The sequence below is a fragment of the Amblyraja radiata genome, chromosome 5 (genome assembly GCF_010909765.2).
Source record: "Amblyraja radiata isolate CabotCenter1 chromosome 5, sAmbRad1.1.pri, whole genome shotgun sequence".
In the NCBI taxonomy this organism is placed as follows: Eukaryota; Metazoa; Chordata; class Chondrichthyes; order Rajiformes; family Rajidae; genus Amblyraja; species Amblyraja radiata.
This window is the reverse complement of record NC_045960.1, coordinates 12,390,404-12,413,194: the sequence shown is the minus strand read 5'-3', so window position 1 is coordinate 12,413,194 and position 22,791 is coordinate 12,390,404. Positions and strand designations below refer to the sequence as shown.

At 41.3% G+C, this 22,791-nt stretch overlaps 1 protein-coding gene across 6 annotated transcripts in view; it reads left to right on the top strand.

Annotated features, from left to right (window-relative positions):
* The window catches only part of enah (ENAH actin regulator), a 231,414-nt gene that overhangs the window by 95,530 nt on the left and 113,093 nt on the right, over positions 1–22,791 (top strand). For all 6 annotated transcript variants that reach the window (XM_033020598.1, XM_033020597.1, XM_033020601.1 and 3 more), the window contains exons 2-3: positions 7,567–7,732; positions 18,846–19,023. In XM_033020598.1, the coding sequence (XP_032876489.1) occupies positions 7,567–7,732; positions 18,846–19,023 (344 nt within the window). The remainder of the gene's footprint in view (positions 1–7,566; positions 7,733–18,845; positions 19,024–22,791) is intronic.

Sequence of the window (22,791 nt, the reverse complement as noted above, 5' to 3'; positions counted from 1 at the left end):
TTTGTAGATATCTGAAGAAATTATTTGAGTGCAGTCCATAATTCTGTTGTAACTCTTGAAATGAAAGAAAAGTGCCTTTCCCATAAAGATGTCCAATATTTTTGATTCCATAATTTTTCCATTGTGTAAAACCTTTGTCCATAAAGGATGATTTGAATGAAGGATTATTTACAATGGGAAGGCATAGTGGTATATTATTCAATTTTAAATCTTTTTTTATTTGTTTCCAAATTCGTATTCCACTATGTATTATGGGGTTTTCTTTATAGGTTTTTTTGTGCAGTTTTGTGGGGGCAAATATGATCGGACCTATTTCAAAAGGTAGACAGTCTTCCTTTTCCACCATTAACCAATCTGGTTGTCGATCCATTTCTTCCAGCCAGAAATTCATGTTTTTAATATGGACTGCCCAAAAATAAATAAGAAATTTGGCAAAGCCAAACCTCCATTTATCTTTGACTTACATAAATGTTTTTTACTTATTCTATGATTCTTATAATCCCAGACAAAACTTGTAACAATGGAGTCGACTTTTTTGAAAAAACTTTTGGAATATATATCGGAATTAATTGAAATAGGTACAGCAGTTGCGGTAAAAAAATCATTTTTGTACCATTAATTCTCCCAAGCATAGAAATGGGGAGTGTTTTCCAGTATTTAATATTCTTATGTAGTTTATTCAGTAAGGGTGGGAAGTGGTGAAACATATCTTGAAGGCCGTTTTAAGTATAGCCTATATCAGATGAAGATATAAAACATTTTTAGTGAAAGAAAATTACCAAATCATAATATCTGTAAATGTTTGCAGCAATTCATAAGTAAGTTTTTCTGATTATCTTCAATTCATCAGAGGCTTTAGAACATTACTTACAGCCTTCAGTTGATTTGGTTCATCCGTAAATGTAGTTGACCTAGTATAGGAAAATTGAATTGAATTACAGCATGTGTGGCTCTCTCAAGGAATCCCACAGAGGCTGCTAGCTTTTGACTTAAATTTAGTGTAGTAAGTACTTGAATCGTGGCAGGCTGATGGATTACCACAATTAGTGTCATGTCTGCTGTAAAGCACCTAGAGACATGCAGACGGCAAACATCAGTTAGCAGTGTGGAATTTTGTACAAAAATAGTAGGGTTGCAATTAGACTTTATACTGAGATGGATTACGAAGTGTTGTTTCCACTAGGGAGAGGGAGTGTAGACTAAATGGGTGTTCTGCAGGTTATGGGCAATAGAGGTTCCTGACAAAGTGTATGTAGATTCATAGTCCGTGGAAACTTGTCCTTGCTACCATCGTAAGTTGGTGGCTTCCTGTTCTGGCCAATGGAAGCATTTTCTCGGCTTTAAATTTGTCAAGCCCAAGATGAGGTGTTCCATACTAGAACATCTGAGATGTCCTCATTCTTCAAGGAACGGGGGTTTCCCTCTCCCATCATAGATGAGGCCCTTACTCGTGTCTCCTCCGTACCCCGCAGCTCCGTCCTTGCTCCCCCTCCCCCTAGTCGCAACAGAGACAGAGTCCCCCTAGTCCTTACCTTCCACCCCATCATCCGGTGCATACAACACATAATCCTCCAAAATTTCCCCCACCTTCAACGGGATTCTACCACAAGCCACATCTTCCCATCTCCACCCCTTTCTGCCTTCCGCAGAGACCGTTCCCTCCGCAACTCCCTGGTTAACTCATCCCTTCCCACCCAAACCACCCCCTCCCCAGGTACCTTCCCCTGCAACCGCAGAAGATACAACACCTTTGCTATACCTCCTCCTCGACTCTGTCCAGGGACCCCGACAGTCCTTTCAGGTTAGGCAGAGGTTCACTTGCTGCTCCTCCAACCTCATCTACTGTATCCATTGTTCAAGATGTGGACTCTTATACATCGGCGAGACCAAACACAGACTGGGCGATTGTTTTGGGGAACATATTCGCTCAGCCCGCGTGAACCAAGCTGATCTCCAGGTTGATGGACACTTCAATTCTCCTTCCCATTCCTAGACAGACCGTTCGGTTCTCGGTCTCCTCCATTGTCAGAGTGAGGCTAAACGCAAATTGGAGGAACAGCATTTCATATTTTGCTTGGGCAGCTTACAGCCCAATGGTATAAATATTGATTTCTCTCACTTCAAGTAGCCCTGGCATTCCCTCTCTCTCCATCTCTCTCTACCCCCCCCCCCCCCCCCCCCCCCCCACCCAAGTTACATTAGCTTCTCATTTTCACCCTACAGCTTATAATGGCCTGCTTCCTTTATCATTGTCACTTTTTTGCATATCTTTCATTTATTGTCCTTTATCTATCCACATCACCGTCTATATATCTCGTTTCCCTTATCCCTAACCAGTCTGAAGAAGGGTCTCGACCCGAAACATCACCCATTCCTTCTCTCCAGAGATGCTGCCTGGCCCGCTGAGTTACTCCAGCTTTTTGTGTCTATCTGCAGGAATAACTCAGCAGATCCAGCAGCATCTCTGGAGAACATGGGTAGCTGACATTTTGGGTGGGAACCCTACGGACTGAAAAATATGCCACTGCTGCCACAGACCTCATTAGCAAGTGTGTAGAGGGCTGAGTACAAAAAAAACAATACATGTGTTCCCCACCTGGAAACCATGGATGAACCGTGAAGATCACTCTCAGTGAAGTCCAAGTCTACAGCATTCAATTCAAATGATTCTCAGCGGTACAAGAAATCTAGCTGCGGCTTCCTCAAAGTCATTAAGGATGCCAAGAAGGAATGCTGGAACAAGCTGGACTGAAGCTCTGACACGGACACACATAGATTTTGCTAAGAAAGGCATACCATGAAGTTTCGCAGTGGAGCAGAAACTTTAATATGTGCCATTTCTGGTCAGGAGCCTTCTTCAGACTGCGTTGCAGGGAGAGGTGTAGGAATGTCACAACATTTTGATATTTTAAAAGTCATGCCTGTAATTTATCCCACCAGATAAAGCATAAAAGGAACTTTAATTTGATACCTAATTCACTTTCATATCTTCACTAATAAAAAAGTTATGGTCACTTTCATATTCTGAAATTAGCAGCTTGTTCCCTATTGCTTTTCCATTAACTTAACACAAAAGCTGTGATCGAGGACATAAAAGCCCATAACCTTCTTAAAAATTAAGATCTGAATGAGATTTTCAGTTATTATAGATTGAATCAATCTGAAACAAATATACATGTTGCTAGGATGGCCTGAAATTAAAGTATACAATTAGTTAATTACCTAATTAAGTAGCTAATTACAAAATTAACCATTGTGACGGAAATAGTAATAAACACCCAGACTTAAATTCAAAAATTTGATATTCTCAAGATCAGAACTTTAATATCATTGTAACGTTAAAACATAGTAAATACCCAACAAAAAATTCATATTCAGTGTCATCAAATCAATTCCAATTACTAGATCTAAACATCTATCCAATTCTTAAGAAAAGGCTAAAAATAAATGTTTAAATAGCCAAAGTATCCAAATAACAAACTGATCCCGTTCACACAAGAATTCACAATATAACATGATGTTTAAATCTCACTTTGCCATGAATTTCTATGCCAAATCGAAGGAATTGAAGATTTAATTCCCATATATTTTACTCTGTTGGTTTATAACACTGCAACTTGCAAGGGCCGTTTTGCAGACATTGAATTGAATTGAATCCTTTACTTGTCATTCAGACCTTTCGGTCTGAACGAAATGCTGTTGCCTGCAGCCATACATGTAATAATAACAAAACACAATAAACACAAATTAACATCCACCACAGTGAGTTCACCAAACACCTCCTCACTGTGATGGAGGCAAAAGTCTTAGAGTTACTGTCTCTTCCCTCCTCTTCTCCCTCTGCGCCGAGGCGATACCCCACCGGGCGATGGCATCAGTCCCGCGGTTCAAGCTCCGCGGCCCGGGGGTGGTCGAAGCTGCCCGCAGCTGTTGCAACGGGTGCTCCGGAAAACAGGCACCAGCCTGTGACCTGCGAGCTCCCGACATTGTCCTCCACTGGCCCGCGGCCGAGCCCCGGATCCAGGTCGCCGCCGCCTCAGCCGCCGGAGCACCGTCTCCGCCCCGCACCGGGCCGCCCACAAGGCAGCGTCTCAGCCCCGCACCGGGCTGCCCCCACGGGAGCACCTTCCAGCCGGGAGCCGGTCCGCCCTCACCGGAGCGCCTTCCAGCCGATAGCCAGGCCACCCACACGGCAGCGGCTCAGCCCCGCACCGGGCTGCTCACACGGGAGCGCCTTCCAGCCGGTAGCCGTGCCGCTCACACGAGAGTGTCTCAGCCCCGCGCCGTCCACCCTCACCGGAGCGCCGAGTCGTGCCGCTACCCGGACGTCGCCACAGCTCGAAGACGGCCAGCCTCGCGTTGGTGAGTCCTGGCTGGCTCTACCTCCGGACCCTCGAGGTCGGTCGCAGGTTGGAGGCCGTCAGCTCTGCCATTAGGCCTCAGCGCAGACGGGGGAAGAGAAGGGGGATACGACAAAAAAGTCGCATTCCCCCGAAGGGAGAGACAGAAAGCTCTGTTTCACCCTCCCCCCACACACATAACACCACCTAATAACCAAAAAAATTACTAAACTAGACAAAAAAAACAACACAAAAAGTAAAAACAGACAGACTGCAGGCGAGCCGCAGCTGTATCACAGCGCCGCCACTTCCACATGTGTTCAAAATCCACAAACATCCACTCTCAAAATCAAAATCATTATTTTTTTGCACAATCATGTTATAAGAACATCTAAATTATCTATATTTTGTGTTATTGTCTATCCATGATCAATATTTTCATACTAAATATCTGACTGAAAACTTCCACAGCACAGTTTTTAGTCAGATATTTAGGATGAAAATATTGATCATGGATGGACAATTACACAAAATATAGATAATTTAGATGTTCTTATGACATGATTGCAAAAAATAATGATTTTGATTATCTTGAGAGTGGATGTTTGTGGATTAAGATACAGAGAGATCGGAATGTGGCCGTCGCCATGATTTTGTGCACAGTCAGACAGGACGGGGCCGATATCGGTGCCTAAATAACATATTTCGCATCATCAGATTAAAATAAAATTACACCAAAAACTAGATAAGATGTTAAATAAACGGCAAACAGTACATACCTTTTGCTTTGTCCCGAACTTGCGATCCGTGATTTAAGGCGTTTTAATCTGATGATTTTATCCAATTATTCAATAGTTAAACAACACTTTAAAAAAAAACGCGAACGGGATCACAGAACAAAATTTCCTCAAGATTGTTTTACGAGGAAATCCCTCCTTGACAACCAATAAAAACCTGCATTTTACTAACCCCCCCCCCCCCCCACAGCCTCTCGAGTCACATGCACAGGCCGTGAGCAGACAAGAGCGCCACTGATGGCAGGAATTTGTAACAACGCTAAAAGGTGGGGTAGGACAATGTCTAGCAAACTTGCTTGAATTAAACTTGATAGGTCTGGTTAGTTTTATTAAAATTGTTGAATTCAAAGTTGACTTAAAAACACATTATTTTTACATGTTTAGTTAGCTTCCTTTTGCCTATTTTATGAAAAGAGCAGGGGCTACTGGTGATGGAGAAAAGATTTCAAAGGGATCTAAGTGCAAACAAAGAGTGGTGGGTATATGCAACAAGCTGTCAAAGGAACTGATTGTGGTGGGTACAGTCATGGCATTTACAAGATACTTGTACAGCTATTCGTTAAGAAAGATTTATGGGGATGTGGCCCAGGCATGTGGGACTAACTCGGTTAAGCAATTTGGGTGGCATGGACGAGTTGTGTCAAAGGGCCTCATTCCATACTTCTGATGGTACTTTGATGATTTGATTATATCATTGAGAATGGAAGTCAGAGGAATTCTCTAGAAATTGAAGCAGAGCATTTCAGGACAGAAGTTTTACAATATTGCAGTGTGTGGCAAATTTCTGAGATTCACTTTCTCAAAAGTCGATTAATATCCATTGATTTGTTAAACTTAAGTGTGAGAGAGTCCTGTTAACCAGAAGTGTTACGGGGTTTGGAACAAAGATGCATGGAGTTAGTGATAGATCAACCATGATCTGAATGCTTGGATGGACTGAGCTTCTGTGTCTTCTGCATCAACACCCTTCGCTTTGATTGTAAGGTGACTTAGGTTGGGCAGTTCTTCGGCTGTTTATTCTCACAACAAAAATAAATCTTTTAAACAGGTACCCAATTAAAAAAATTGTGTTACAGTTGATATATGCATGAGTCTTCACAGGAATATTTTAAAATTGTTTTTTGTCTACATGTGTTTTCGGACCTATTTGTTAAAGCTCTCAGTTTTTTCCTTTGTAGATGACGTAAACAACACATTCTGGGCTCATTTCCCAGACACTTGAGGGCAGAATTCATTTTCAAACTATTTATTTATTTATTTTTGTCAGTAGTAAAGAGTGCTTGAAGTTGCACTATTTTCTATTATGTTGCGGTTTTATCTATATTCTTTGGAGCGAAAGAGTAAGCACTGTTTATTTCTGGATTTCCTGCATGTATACTTGCAGCGTTATGAATCAGTTGGTCTCTTTGAGTGCTTGAAACGCCTGGCAGCTTGCTTTTAATTGTTATTCAGCATGCCAATGAATGCCTCAAATTTGTGCATCTCTGATCAAGAGTTACAATTTTACTTCTCCCTCCGCGGCAGTTTGAATGAGGATGTCTTGTGAAACTGCAGATTTTCATGCCAAACAAGTAACTGAGCAGTACTGCAGCTGCTGGGGCAACTTCAGAGTCTTCATATGCATCGTGCATTATTGCATGCTTTTGGATTTACTTGCAGAATGTAGGATAAGGAGTTAGCCACTTGTACTGTTGAAACTGCCATGGAGTGATGACCTGGGAGTAACTAAATTACTGGGCTCAACATTCAAACAATGAATGGACTAGTAATCCAGAAGCCTTTGTTCAAATCCTACCACACCAGCTGTGGAATTTAAGTTTGGCTAATAAACAGGTATTAGGAATTTAAAAATACAGACGGTCCCCAACTTAAGTATGCGTTACATCCGTGGACCATTGCGCAAGTCAGATGTTACGTAAATCTGAAATGGAAGTGTTACTGTGCATGCGTAAATTTACATTTGGCCTGCTTTCCTCTATTTCTCCCCTTCCTCCATTATCCTTGCTCGTCAGTGTTCTTCTCTATCCGTTTCAACTTCCCCCACTTTCTCGTTTTCTTCTCTTTCAACCTTCAGTGCTATCACTGTTCGCCTGCTAGTTTACTTTCTCTCGCTCTCTTTCCTCTATCTGCCAAAACCATTTGCCAACAAATGTAACCATGTTCTAAACAATCTGGATTGTACCTTGCACTGGCCCTGATCAATCTGAAGAAGGGCAAATCAAACCCAAACTAAATTTTCTTTATCTGTTATTATAAATACTATACAGCTGTTCAAATTCTAATACTTTTATACTTTATTAATTATTTAGTAAATCTGTGCACATGAATTGAAGATATTGTCTGTACTTTTCCAAGAATGTTTTTAAAAGTGTTTGATGAACAACTCATGCAAGCACATTAATTAATCCTATGTTTTGTTGTATCTGCAGTGAACAAAGTATATGCCAGGCGCGGGCTGCTGTCATGGTATATGACGATGGCAATAAGAAGTGGGTACCAGCTGGAGGAGCAACTGGATTCAGTAGAGTACATATTTACCATCACACAGGCAACAACACGTTCCGAGTGGTGGGGAGGAAAATTCAGGACCACCAGGTAGGCATAATTTGAGCTTGGTGTGATATTGTGCTCATTTCAGTTTCCGGCATATTAATTTTTTCCTGTGCATGCATATTCATTGTAGTGTTATTTTTTTGCCTTTCACTCATTTCTTTCCGTTGTAGTTTTACAGCAACTACTGCGCTTTGTATGAAAAAGCCTGGCAAGAAATAGGTGGATACAGGCGAGGGGAGTTTTGAGAGGTAGATGGTTGGACAAAGGCTAGAGATGAACAGGCAGACGGTGTGAGGTAAATGGATTGAAGAGTTGTCAAGTGGAGGAAGGAATATAGGTGGAAGGGGAGAGGGAGGGAAATAGGTGTTTGTCCAGGTGGGGCATAGGGAAGGAGAGGGAGATAAAAAGAAAAAGGGGGGGGGGGCCAAGGGGAATGGGGTTTGCAGTCACCTAAAAGAATTAGGATAATTCAATGTTCATACCATTGAGCTGTAAGCTATCCAAGTGGAATATGAGGTACTCTTTCTCCAGTTTGCATGTGGCTCATTCTGGCAATGGAGGAGGCAGAAACAATGGGTCTACTAGCTCAGTCCCGTTTGTGGATTTTGGGAAGGAGGTGGAAGTGGGCATTGCGAGGCTGCGGACAAAAAGGTTGGAAGTTGTGGAGGGGAGATTTTCCAGATGTGATGAGATCGGAAGTCTGGGAGGTCACAGTCTGGAGGTCACAGTCAAGGGGTAGATTTGAGGTGTCAGCACAGCTGTTCCTGCCTGTTCCTGCCCCACAGAATTCATCTCCAATACATATTAACTTCATCCTATTTCCTTCTTTCCATCTACATTCAAGGAAGCCTCACATGTCCTTCAACTCTTCAATAACTCTTTAAATATCTAGGCCCCAATTGCGTCGTCTTTATCATTGACGTACAGATCCTTTACACTTTCAACCCCCACTGGGAAGCACTCGAGGCCTCCCGGATCTTTCTTGAACGGACACCCAATCGTTTTCCCTCTACTAACACACTCCTCCACCAGGCAGAACTTGTCTTCACCATCAAGACATTTTCTTTTGACTCCTCTCACTTTCTAATAGGGCACGCGCATGGGCCACAGTTATGCCTACCTTTTAGTCAGTTATTTACAATAGTCCTTGTTCCAAATATACACTGGCACCATCCCCCAAATTTTTCTCCACTACATCGACAACTGCATCGTGGCTGTCTCCTGCATCCGTGCAGAGCTCGCTGATTTCACTAACTTCACAACTAACTTCCACCCAGTAATTTTGAAGAATGGCCAATGTATTTCCAACTTTGGATCGTATGTAATTTGGAAGTTATTGCTCCCATTGTCTTTCATTATTGGAGGTTGTGGGTGTGGGAGGCAGCACCGGATAAGAATTGAGTTGCAGCAGTACAGTTTGTAACAAAAACCAATTGGGGCTGTTGTAAGATGCTTGTGGTGTCAGCAAGCGCAGATAATTCTTGTGTATTCCTGCGTTGTTCCTGAGTATAGCAGGTGGTAAGGATTGGTGGGAGGATCCTGAGGTGAGCTTCGAGCCACACTGTACCCAGTCTTTCTCCGAATAACCAGAACTTTTAGGCAGCTGGACTACATCAATAGATGGTCTGTAGACTTGCAAATTGCAAATATATGTTGAATGTCAAAGGAATGTGCAGATGGCTTGTTTGACATATTCCCGACAGTTGAAGCTGAAATATTATTTGCTGCTTTCAACCTGGATGTGGCTCAGGTTGTTTGGTCGGACGGCCTTATAGATTGCCTAAGAATGTAGTTAGCCTGAATAAGACACCCTTAATGTGAACAGGATCTAAATGGGAGCTTTCCCAATAGATTGTGTAACTGACAATCTTTTAGCTGCACTGGAACAGCTTGGTGATATGTTTCATTTCATTTTAATTCCAGAGCTGTAACTTTGACATGACAATTAAATGATGTGGTGTCACTATTAATCTGCTCATCATTGTTGCAGTCAGGTTCTACCAGGACTGCTTGGTTCTGGATCAAGCCTTGCTCTTAACATTTTAAATTCTGGAGACATGTAGTTGGTTTAACATCAGAGTAACATCACATGATATCAACGAGCCTTGATCAAATTGTAAAGCAAAAATCCAAGCATGCTGGAAGTACTCAGTTAGGAGCAACTGTGGAAAGTGAAACAACATTTTTCATCAAGATAGACACAGTGCTGGTGTATCTCAGCGGGTCAGGCATCATCTTTGGAGAGTAATAGCCCTGTCCCACGGTACGAGTTCATTCCAAGAGCTCTCCCGAGTTTAAAAAAAATCAAACTCGTGGTAAGCACGGAGAATGAACGTAGCGGGTACGTTGGAGCTCGGGGACGTCTCTTCGCGGCTCGTAACGCTACGGCAGGTATTCGGGAAGACTCGCTAACGGCAGGTAAGCACGGGAAGACTCGTGAAGATTTTTCAACATGATGAAAAATACATGACGAGAGCCCCGAGTACCAACGAGTGGCCATTACCGTAAATCTCCGAGTTCAAATCAGGGCAAACTCGGGAGAGCTCTTGGAATGAACTCGTACCGTGGGACAGGGCTTTAAGGATGGGTAATGTTAGAGTAGAGAAGAGGGGAGTAAAGTTCTCGATGTAAATAGAAATGTATCCTCTGCGCCAGGATATTATTGCAAGAGTTCCCGACAGCATTGTACTATGTCCAACCGTCTTCTCACTGCCATATCAATGACCTTCCATTCATTATAAGCTAAGAGCTGAAATATTTGTTGATTATTGCATTGTTCAATTTTATTCAGACTTCTAAAATATTGCAATTACCACATTGGGAGCTGGACTGCTTTCAACATAAAGCCATACGTGGCAAGTGACATTGAAAGTACAGAAGCGTCAGGCAATGAACATCTCCAATAAGAGAGTCAAACTACCCCCCCATGCTATTTTGATGACATTAACTTGACTTTCCTATCATGAGTATGTTGTCACCACTAAATAGTCCTCTAACTAGATCACTAATTTAAATGTATGAGCAGCACAGGCTTGGAACTTTGTACCAAGTGACTCACCTTTCCACAATCCGCATAACATGCCTTGAGCATGATCCCAGGAAGAGCACAACAATATACAAGAATTTCATGCCATCCATACTGGTGCGGCTACTTGATTGGCATACATAGTGCCACCCAATACATGCATTCTCACCACACTGAATCACTGGATGTAGTTGATAGTTACCATCAACAAGATGCATTGAAGCAGCTGCTGGTTAGCCCATGATCTCTACTTCATCGAGCAACAAGAAAAATAAGTGAATCAGGTTGCTAGCACCGCAAGTTCCCTTCCATTTGTCTCGGTCTTAGCTTGGAGTGAATTATTTTTCTGCAGAGCACTGAGTAACTCTAAACGTACACAGTAGACAGCTTGATTGTAATCATGTATAGTCGTTTTGCTGATGTGACAATATTAAATTAAACTAAACTGAAAGTGATGACGTCGTATGGGCAGTTACAAAAGGGCCATATCATTTTTGGCTGAAGATGGTGGTGGAACTTTAGTGTGTTTGTGTGCATGTACATAGGATAGTTGGGCATTGAACATGGAACTGTTTTAATTTTTATGAGACATTTCAGATGTTGTTCCAGGAAGGATTGTCAAATAAAATCCTGAGGATTTGACAGGGTGCGTGTGGAGAGGATGTTGTCGTGGTCGATTCTAGAATGAGGAGTCACTGATTTAATACAGAGATGAAGTGGAATATTTTCTCTTTGATGCTTATTTATCTTTGAAACTCTTCTTCAAAGGACTGTGGAAGTAGTTTTTGAATGTTTTTTAAGTAGAAGTAGATTGATACTTGATACGTAGATGGGAATGTGGAGTTGAGATTGCAACCAGATGATCTGTGAGTTTAATAACTGTGGGAAGAAGCTCAAAGGGCTGAGTGGCCACTGTTGTTCCTCGTGTATTTTTCTGATCCAAGTGGGAGTTCATCAGCTCTCGATGACATTGCTTGGCTCTGTGATTGGCAGTCTCTCACTTGTGCCAAAGGATGTCAGTGTAATTTGCACTCCCTTAGGTAGAGTAAAATCGTTCAAAGGATTAGCACAATGCTCCCAAAGGAGCCTGCCTGTGACATGAAAATGGTTGATACTAAAATAGAAAACCTTCACAAGTTGGTGCAGTCCACTTACTTTTTAGATATTGGTAACTACTGCAGTTCCCCTTGTGCACTGTGGAGCTGCGAGTGAAACGTTAACTTGAGCACCTGGGCTGCGCATGACCTGTATCATAATGTACTGCTGAGGCAAGTTACAGCTCAGTTACATTTCCTCAGAAGCTCAATTCAAATCTAGGGATGTGCATGATAACTGCAAGCCACATGACTTCTTGAGAAGGTGATGCTGTTGTTTTGGCCATTGCACACTTTGTATTCATGTCACCAATGCCAAGATATTGATAATTGGACCTTGAGTTAATTAATTTCCTCGGTTGTTATTCTTGTCAATCTTGACACAGTAATACGCAGAATGAGAGTTACTATTAAGTTGGTTAATAGATATGCTGTATTATCTAACACGCAATGGTGCATACAAGTGATGGAAGGGGACAATTGAGCCAAGAATCTTGTTGATTATCCCAATGGAGTTGACTCTCTTGGTTGTAGTACTCTAAGACAACCATCGAGTATCGTGTGGTCTTGTTCATAGAAACAACCTAACCAGGTCCAGATTATCCGCTCATATAATATTTATTTATTCAATTATTTATTTCGAACAGAATAAAAAATAAAAAGCAAGTATGAAACAGCATACAATAAAAACAAACAAAACAAGAATATTTATAAAGTGTCATAAACAATATTTATAAATAAATGAATTGTATGTGTCCAAAAAGGAGCAGGAAGAAGCCAAAGCTTATTAATTCCCACTCCTTATTCAACGGCTTATACAAATCTTATACAAATTTAGCAGCTATAAACACCTATTTCCATATGTACACCAAATTATTTTCATTTATACACTAATCAAATATTTACAAAGCCATACAAAAAAAGAGAAATTTAAAAAAAAATGACAAAAAAAATTTAATTTTAAATATTTTTCTTTATTTTGTTCCCTGCAAACCTAAAACATGAAGTCTACTTCAATCAGAATGTACATAATGACATAATTTATAATTTCCCAAATCAAATTGTTAATCTTGAAGTGTGGACTCCAAATTCAGTGATTAGTTTATTATCATGTATACCAAGGTGCAGTGAAACTCCTTGTTCACATTAATCTCAAACGGTATACATCCAGCCATGATATGTACAAAAATAATTACAACATCAAGTGCAAAACAGTATAATGGTGCAAGATTGTAGTGCAAATTGAAATAGTGCAAAAAATATTAAAATACAATAACAGAATAACCAAATGAATTAGTGTTAAGAGTAGGAAGTTGTGGCAAAGTATCCAGGAAGTGGGTATGAATGATGATTGGTTCATCACAGTCTAATAGCAATGGGAAAGAAACTGTTATTCAGACTGACCTTTTAAGCACCTGTGTTTTCTCCCAGACAATAGAAGAGTGAAAAGGGAATGGTCAGGGTAGTGGGCATTCTTGACGATACTTCCAGCCTTCCTGATGCAACACACTGAAGATGGACAGAATGGAAGGAAATTATGACTTTGCGATGGACTGGGTTGTGTTCATCACTCTACGGGTTCAGCCAGTGAAAAACAGAGAAGTTGCATTCCAGGCTAAAATGCATTCTGTCAAAATACTTTCTGTAGTGCATTTGTAGATGTTCGAGAGAATACTCATGCACATTTTAGATCACCTTAAATGCCAAAGAAAGTAAATGTGCTTATGTGCTTTCTTGATCAGTGCATCAGTGTGAAGGGGACGTCGGGTTTCTGGAAGCAGTTAACCGTCCCTACAGCAGCTCCGTTAATGAGAACAGAGTTGCATTCAACACTGCCTCCTTAAGTCAACAACCGACTTGTCCATGTCGCATTTTTAAGGGTCAGGTGACACCATAAACAAGATTCTCGATCTCTTTTATGCACTTCGTCTCATCATTGTTGTTGACCCGGCCAACAACATTGGCACCAGCAACCATAAAATCGAGTTAAGGTTGTGCCTGGTCTTACAGGGAGTGGAGCAAGGGACTGAGATTCTCCAGAAGATTAGTGCAGATGTGGGCCATTATCAGTCTTTCAAAACACTTCATTATGGTCAGTGTTACAACTACTGGCTGGTAGCTTGAGAGGCACTTTAATTTTCTCGGGGATTGGAATGATGGTGCTCTCACCCAAGCTTCATTGTTAGCCCATGTTTAACACAGTTCAACCTGGTTACAGGTATCCAGGAACAGAATAAAATCTAATTGAACTTTAAAAAAAAAAAAAAGATTTATAAATTGCCTTAGATTTATGGCTTCATCATTATCAACTGATTATCTATCCTTGGTGTTTTTCTTCATGAGCTTTTTGAAAAGCTGTGATCTTGGAGGGTCATGACTGAGTCTGGTCTGGGTGCTTTCCAAGTGTGGTTGATGGAATTATTTGGAGTGATTTTGCTCTATTCTTGCGCTTCATGCATTTAGACACAGCATATTGTTATTGATATATTTGGAGTTGGGAGGTGGGATAATACAACCTTTTTTAAAGATATCTATTTGATTTGGCTGTTGTTGGGGAAGTGGCAGTTAATTGTCTTCCAAGAGCTCTCCTGTGAATTATTCAATTTCATATACATCTACATTATACTAAAATAGCTACACCACCTCTGATGATTGACATAAGCACTTGGTGGTTACGTGATGCTGCTGAAAGTTTAAGGATTTATCAGTGTAACAATGACCAGTCTGTGAACACTAGACAGGAAGATTTCAGCAAGAGCAGAAAGTGATCTGTTAGCATGGAATGTGGGCACTTGACATTTGTCCGTATGCACATTCCTGCAGAGCCGATGTGTCTCTGATTGCATGCTGTTCCACTTATAAATCCATCACTCTCGATCTCCCCACATGTGCAAATGCCATATCCTTTGTTTGCCTTGTGCATTTTAAGAGATTCTTCCTGTCCACAGCTCCTCAGCACAGGGGCACCTAAGCTGTGTGCTCAGCCCCCTGCTCTACTCTTAATACCGATGGCTGTGTAGCCAGACACAGTTTAAATACCATCATTAAATTCATTGCAATACCACCATTGTTGGACAAATAAAGGGTTTGACAAGTCAAAGACTGGAGGGAGAATGATAAGCTGTTTGATGGTGCCTGAGCAAGCAACAATCTTGTTCGCAACAGTAGCAGGGAGCTGATTGTTGACTTGAAGGGAAAGCCGGGGGTTCATACATTTGTCGTCTTGGCCCGATGACGATGGAGAGAGAGAGCCAGCCGCATCAAGTTCCTGGGCAGACATATCTCTGAACTCAAGATAGACACAAAAAGCTGGAGTAACTCAGCGGGACAGGCAGCATTTCTGGAGAGAAGGAATGGGTGATGTTTCGGGTCGAGACCCTTCTTCAGGTCTCCAGCTCTTTGAGTCTATCTTCGGTTTAAACCAGCACCTGCAGTTCCTTCTTCCGCATATCTCTGAACTCTCCTGATGAAGTAGAGGCAGAGAGCTATCAAGATCGAATTAATTGATAGACCATTGGATGTTAAGCGGTACAGTAGCTTGCAGTCAGGATACTGGACTAGTATTTAAAGATATGAACACAAGTTCCAGGGATATAAGTTTGAAATTCGCCATAGCAGCTAGGAAATTTAAATTTGAGTAATTCAATAAATGAAGAATAAAAAGCTAGCATCAAAAATATGCTTGCGATGACTCTTTGATGTGAGATGATAAATGGATTACCTTGCACAGATACCACCTATCTTGAATACTTCCAACAACTTGTTTTTATTTTAGATTTCCAGGTTCTGTGGTTTTTATTTTCAATTTTGATTACAAAACAAGCATCTTGCAGTGTAGCCTCTGGCCATTGACAAATCCACACCTGATTCCTGAAGAGTGTTTCTGATCTGTCAGACAGGTGTTTGGGAGTTTTTCTTTATTATAGAGAGAATTCTTCTGTCATCAGCTGTGGAGGTCTTCCTTGGCCTGCCAGTCCCTTTGCGATTAGTAAGTTCACCATCTCTTTCTTCTTAATGATGTTCCAAACAGTTCATTTTGATAAGCCTGAGGTTGGGCTGATGTCCCTAACAGTTTTATTCCTGTTTGTCCGTCTCATAATGGCTCATTTGACTTTCATTGGCACAACTTTGGTCCTCATGTTGATAAACAGCAATACAAGTTTCCAAAGGTGATGGAAAGACTGGAGGAAAGACTAGGTGCTGAGAGCTCTCTTATACCTGCATTAAGGAGGCAATTAAACACACCTGAGCAATTACAAACACCTGTGAAGCCATGTGTCCCAAACATTATGGTGCCCTGAAATGGGGGGGACTATGTATAAACACAGCTGTAATTTCTACATGGTGAAACCAAAATGTATAAAAATACCCTTTAATAAAATCTGACAATGTGCACTTTATGCACATGTAATTTTTTCCATTACAAATCTCAAATTGTGGAGTACAGAGGGAAATAAATAAATGATGGGTCTATGTCCCAAACATTATGGAGGGCACTGTAAATGCCAGCAAAGTGCATGACTGTGAATGAGTTAGAAAGTCCGCTGTAATTGGCATTGATTTAGAGCAGTAATACTTGGTATATTATGAAAATTAAGTCAGCTTTTGGACCATAGGGCCCAGCATACTATGCCAACCTGATCTGCATCTCAGTCTGCATCTTAATGTTGCTTTTGCCAAGTGAGAGTATATCATTTGCACCTTGTAGATGGCAGTGAGGCATTTTGATGTCATTTTCAACGGAATAACCGGCCTCTAACCTGTCTTTATTGCAACAGTATTTATGTGACTGGTTCAGTTAGGTTTGTTGTAAACGGTGGGCTCCAGAATGTTGGTGATGGGTCCTTGAAGATAATAATACTGTTGAGCATCAAGAGTGAGGAGTTGGAGATGTCATTGCCTGACCTTTCTGTGGCACATTAATATTAATCTGATTCATAGCTGAGAATTTGGATAACTGCCAGTTACTATGTAAGGGTGGAGACAGAAGAGGCAGCTGATGCTGAAATCTGCAGCAAAAAATAAACTGTTATTAGCACTCAGCGGGCCAAGCAGCATCCATTAAGGCAAAGGGATGGCCGGCCCTTTGGGTCAAGACCCTGCACCAGTCCTGTGTTTGGTGGGTATATGGAACGAGCTTCCAGAGGTAGTACTTGAAGCAGGTCCATAATAACTTTTAAAATATATTTGGACAGGTACATAGATCGGAAAGGTTTAGAGCGATGTGGGCCCAGCGAGGATAAACGGGACAAGCTTAGATGGGGCATCTTGGTCAGCATGAACAATTTGGGCTGAAAGGCATGTTTCCTGTTGTTAATGGGCTTATATTATGATTCAAAACAAAATTATGTTTGTAAAACATGATATGCAACCCTTTACAGCTTGAAGAGGGGACAAAATAAAAACACTGGCAAAAACACGGGTCAATTGCAACAAGGTGGGTTTTATCAATCTTTGTAACATAAATTAAAAATAAGCTACACTTGCACTTGAGGAACTACACGCTTGGAACTAGACTTGAAACTAAACTTAGATTTGAAACTAAGCACTCCTAGGTCTAGTTTATAATAAATGGAGACTTCAATCAGGCCAACCTCAAATGTGTGTTGCCAAAATACTATCAGCTTGTCACCTGCCCAACCAGAGGCCAAACACCCTCGCCCACTGCTAGACAACCATCAAAACCGCATACCGCTCTGATTACCCGGCTGTGCTTATACTCCTTATGTACAAGCAGAAACCAAAGCTGGACAATCCTTTACAGGAAGTCGTGCATTGAGATGGGGGACTGTTCCGTCTTTGAGGACTGTATTCCCCCATCCGGAAACCATGGATGAATCACAATGTCCATTCCCAAGTGAAGCCCCAAATCTGCAGCATTTAAGTCAAATTATTCTGAGCAGTAGAAGAAATCTATCCACTACTTTCTCAGAACCATTAAGAGGGAATTCCGGACTAAACTGGAATCTCAAGGTAATGACCCAGATTGCATAATCTGTCCGGTTGAATCACAGAAAGCACACTGTCGGATTGTATCACAGTTTGATTTGGGAACAGCTCTGCCCGAGACTGCAAGACATTGTATTGACTTGTAGATGTAGCCCAGTCCATCACACAGACCAGACTTCCCATGATTGACTCTATCTACACCACGCTGTCTCGCAAAAGCAGCCAACATAAGCAAAGACTTATTGCAGACTGGTCATTCCTCCTCTTCCCTGCTCCCCCTCCAGCAAAATGTACAGAAGCTTGAAGGTGTGCACCACCAGACTCGAGAACAGATTCTTCCATTGTTAGTTTTCTGAACGGTCCTTCCATAAACTAGGGTATTGTTTGATTTCCCTTCTAGCCCATTGAGGAACTTGGTCTTTGTCTAAGGAATACATTGCTGAGAGCTATATTTTGAACTCTGCATGTTCCCCTTTGCTCTATTTATTGTACTTCAGTTTGAACTGATTGTGCCTACGCATGGTATCTGATCTGTTTGGATGGCATCAAAATAAAGCTTTTCACTGTGCCTGTGACGATAATAAACCTAAATAACCAGTTTCATGTGTCTTGATTATGTTGTACGTCAAACAAAATGGTGCTACATTTAGTACAAATGATCCTTGCTTTGTTGTTGTTTCAGTATATAGAACTTAATTCTTGCAGAATTCTCAAATCACTACATTAAAAATATGAGATACAGAATAAAATATTCTCACAGAAATTATGTGAATAAAATATACAAATCAGCACAAATTATTTTATTTTTTTAATTCTCATGCACAGATGATACGACTTTGCGTTATGGAAAATTGTGATATGCACCTTTCTCCATTCCTCAATAACGTGGGGTCGCCTGTATAAACATTAGCTTAAAGCACGTACTTTTTGTAATTGTGTTGGGAAGAATCTTGTTGGAATGCCACTTGCTCAAGTATGGCTGTTATCAATTTAACTTGCAAATTTGCTCCTAGCTCCACAAATGGGATTAGTTTCTGTGTTTGTTTATTAAATCAAATTTAAACTTCTGAAACTATTTTATTGACAGGTTGTGATAAACTGTGCCATTCCCAAAGGGCTGAAGTACAACCAGGCTACACAAACCTTTCATCAGTGGCGAGATGCCAGGCAGGTGTACGGCCTAAACTTTGGCAGCAAAGAAGATGCCAATGTTTTTGCAAGTGCCATGATGCATGCCCTGGAAGTGCTCAATTCGCAGGATGCAGGTAAAATATCTTGGTATACTGTACATAATTGCAATTTTTAAAATTCACTTTTGTTAAATAAATAGTGAAGATTGACACTGGTGGCAAAGTGAAAGAAAGACCTCATGGAATAAGCGAGTTCGGTATTCTGATAAACGCAAGGAATCATGGGATTTGTCAAATGTCATTCGGGGGGGAAAAAACAAACACAGCGCTGTATAAACTGGGTATAAATTGTTAACTATTCCACCAATGAATTAATCTAGAATTCTGTCAACTCAATAGCTTCCTTTCTTGTTCTGCTGTTCACACACTACTTACAGTCCCAGTTCTAGTTCAGTTCATTTAACTCAAAGTTAAATAATTTATTATTTTCATTTAATCCTTAATGTGTTTGCTACTGGAATAACAAAATATTACTTGTGTATGAAACATTTTCTTATCTTTATTCATAATTTATGTGTAAAAATATATTTAATCTGAGGCAGGCAGCGACTTAGTTTGAGACACTGGTATGACAGTTATACGCTCCGAAGCATAAAGCAATAAAATCATCATAGTTTTGTACAAATGAAGCATAAATACATAGTTAATAGTATTGAAAGCAGTATTTTCTTTCCTCGAAGAAGCAAAACTGGAAAATACGGTTGAAACGCAGGTCTGTATACATGCAGAAGCTCAGCTGGCGAGTATGTTTAGCGCGAATAACCTATGACCTGGGCATGCGCAGTTGAAATACTGAACTCGCTTATTGGATCTAGGCATATTTCAGTTGACTTTTTTGCTGCTTAGTTTGTTTTATACAAACAGAGATTATCAAGCCATTCAGTCGAGTCAAGATATCTTAACAACATTTACACCTCAGCAATGTGCACATGTGCATCATCTGACAAAGACGTGGTCTTTCTTAAGGCTGCTATGCTAGGCTCATGTTTCTAACCCGCGGTTGCTTATGAGGTTAATTGCTGATTTTTAATATTTAAGCACCAAGATATCATGTAGGTCTTGCATAGTTATCTGCTTTCACAGGGGCAGTATTTAATTTGCCCTCCTGATCTATTTATTGAGAGAAGTCCTCAGTTGTCAGTGAAAGTTTGTGGTATGCACATATGGTTTTGAGCAGCAAGTTCTAGTGTAGAGCGGAGATAACCAATTTAAACAGGTGATGCAGAGGGGTGGGACAAGAGTTGGCGAGCAGTAAGTGTATCCAGGTGGTTGATTAGCCCTAGCCATTGAAATCTTTCCTATCCAAACATCTGTCCAAATGTCTTTTAAAAGTCGTTATTGCATCGGCTTCGATAGCTTTGTCTGGCAGCTCATTCCAGATATGTTCTATGCTCTGAGTGAAAGCATTGTGACTGAGGTTCTTCTTAAATCTTCCCCCCCCACCCCACACCTAACGCCTATTTTTTTTAGTTCTGTTTATTATTGTCACGTGTACCGAGGTACATTGAAAAGCTTTTGTTTCCGAGCTATCCAGTCAAACAAAAGACTATGCATGAATACAATCAATGGATGTTGGGATCCTTGTAACCTTCCAGAGCAGCCTACCATGCAGAACATATTCAAATGCCTTGCTGAAGTCCATATAGACAACGTCTACGGCTTTATGTTGATGAGGGCAAATTAAGTTTTACACAATTTCAAATAATTTGTGGACAAGTGAGCTGTTTCCCACAGCTGATTTTACATTGATTCAGCACAAAGTGGGGTGCAGAAATGTTCGGTTGCCAAGTTTCATACTCGTGTATTTCTTCAATGTATTTAAAATCTGCAAGCCTGGGTGCAGCTGCTACATCTCACACACAGGTGCAAGCACACCCTGCAGACTGCACAACTCATTAAACAGGCAAGACACACTAATCAATAGGCAACCAGGCATGAAGAAATGTTCTAACAATTGTTCTGACATTTAGCCACAGCCATAGGCACCATTATTGAAGCAAGATTCAGCTGCCTCAGTAAATACTCTATGCTGAATTGCAAGCACATGTCACATTCCTTTGGTCACAACTGCCATGTGAAAGGGCCATTTCCTACTGAGCCCAATATGTTACAGTGCAAGTTCTTCAATGTAATATTTTAACCTACATTTAATGCACACTTTTTCTTTCTGTGTGCAATGGTTTAAATTTTCTAGACCTGTTTGAAAGTCTTACAAAGTGAAAGCCAAATCATAATAGCCAACTATCTTGTTCCTCTTTAAAAATGATGCCAAGAACATTATGCGATATTTTTTAAAATGGACTAAAATTATTTAGCAAGAGATCTCCTCTTCCAATTCTTTGGCTGTAGAGTAACTGCTTATAACAGGAAGAAAGACTCGATGGGCCGAATGGGTTGACGTATGAACACCGGCAGATAGGATGGTCAAGCAAGCTTTCAGCACATTTTCCTTCATCAGTCAGAGTATCGAGTATAGAAGTTGGGATGTTGTGTCACAGTTATACAACACATTGGTTGGGCTACATTTGGAATCCCTTCCAATAACGGACCTTGAGGGTTGGGAGGTGGGGGGGTTCGAGTCCATTGTTAACGAATGTCTGCTATAACCGAGGGGGGTAAAGTTTAGCTCGAGGCCGGGAAGGAAAAAACATGGCGTTGGAGGGAGGAAGGAAGGATTTAAACAAACGGGCATTCACAGGTCAGGGACCGCAGCACCCCGGCCCACATGCAGTGCATATCCCTCTAAACTTTCCTATCCATGTACCTATCCAAATGTCTTTGATTTTGCCTTAAAGTGATGGTTACCTTTATGGAACTATTCTTTATCTCTTCCCTTCTTCCAAATGGAAATAATCCCTTTATATCTATTCTATTTTATTTCTTAATGCCTAGTACTGGCTCATTTGCACCTTTTTGAGAGATTCATCAAGTTATAAGTGTTGGATTTATGAACTTTCAATAGAATCCTACAGACATTTCAAGCAATGAGGTTTTGATTTTTTAACAATAACAAAAAATGCACCAATTACTGCCCATAATGCGTTTCATATCGTGCTTTCACTATATATTGACTTGGTTAACATCAGTGCTCTGCTGCTTTAGGCTCCATCAGAATTTATTCTGTGCATTCTTCAAGACGCTCCAGCAACCCTGAGAATCACAACTCTTTGGGGGGGAAAAAAATCACTCTAAGCTGTATGTCTATATATTACTAAAAGTCTGTTCTTGACCGGTTTTGGCCATCTGTGCTGCGATTTCCGAGAGAACGCCGCCACCTACGACCGTCATTTTCGGCCACCTCGCTCAGAGCCCCCCTCCGCCGCATGTGTGCCGAGGATTTTTCCCGTCGATGAAAAATGACAGAGATATTAATGTTTTTCCAAAATTCCCCATTCTCTCTGCTGCCCCTGCTGGAGGGAGGTGGAGGGACTATAAAACCAGGAAGTGGTGTGCCTCAATCAGTGTCTGCAAGTGGTGTGCCTCAATCAGTCTCTGCAAGTGGTGTGCCTTAATCAGAGCTCTGAATGACACTGAACAAATGTGTCCACAGCTGTGAGTACCCATAATGTGGTTTGAAAATGAAAATATGGTTAGTTTGAGGAAAAAAGTCCCCCTCTCCTCTCCCCCCACCCTCTCCTCTCTCCACCCTCTCCTCTCTCCACCCTCTCCTCTCCCCATCCTCTCCCCCCCCCACTTCCCCCCTCTCCTCTCCCACCCCTATCCTCTCCCCCCTTCTTCCCCCCCTCTCCTCTCCCCCCCCCCTCCTCTCCCCTCTCCTCTCCCCTCCCTCCTCTCCTCCTCTCTCCACCCTCTCTCCTCCCCCCTCTCCTCTCTCCTCTCTCC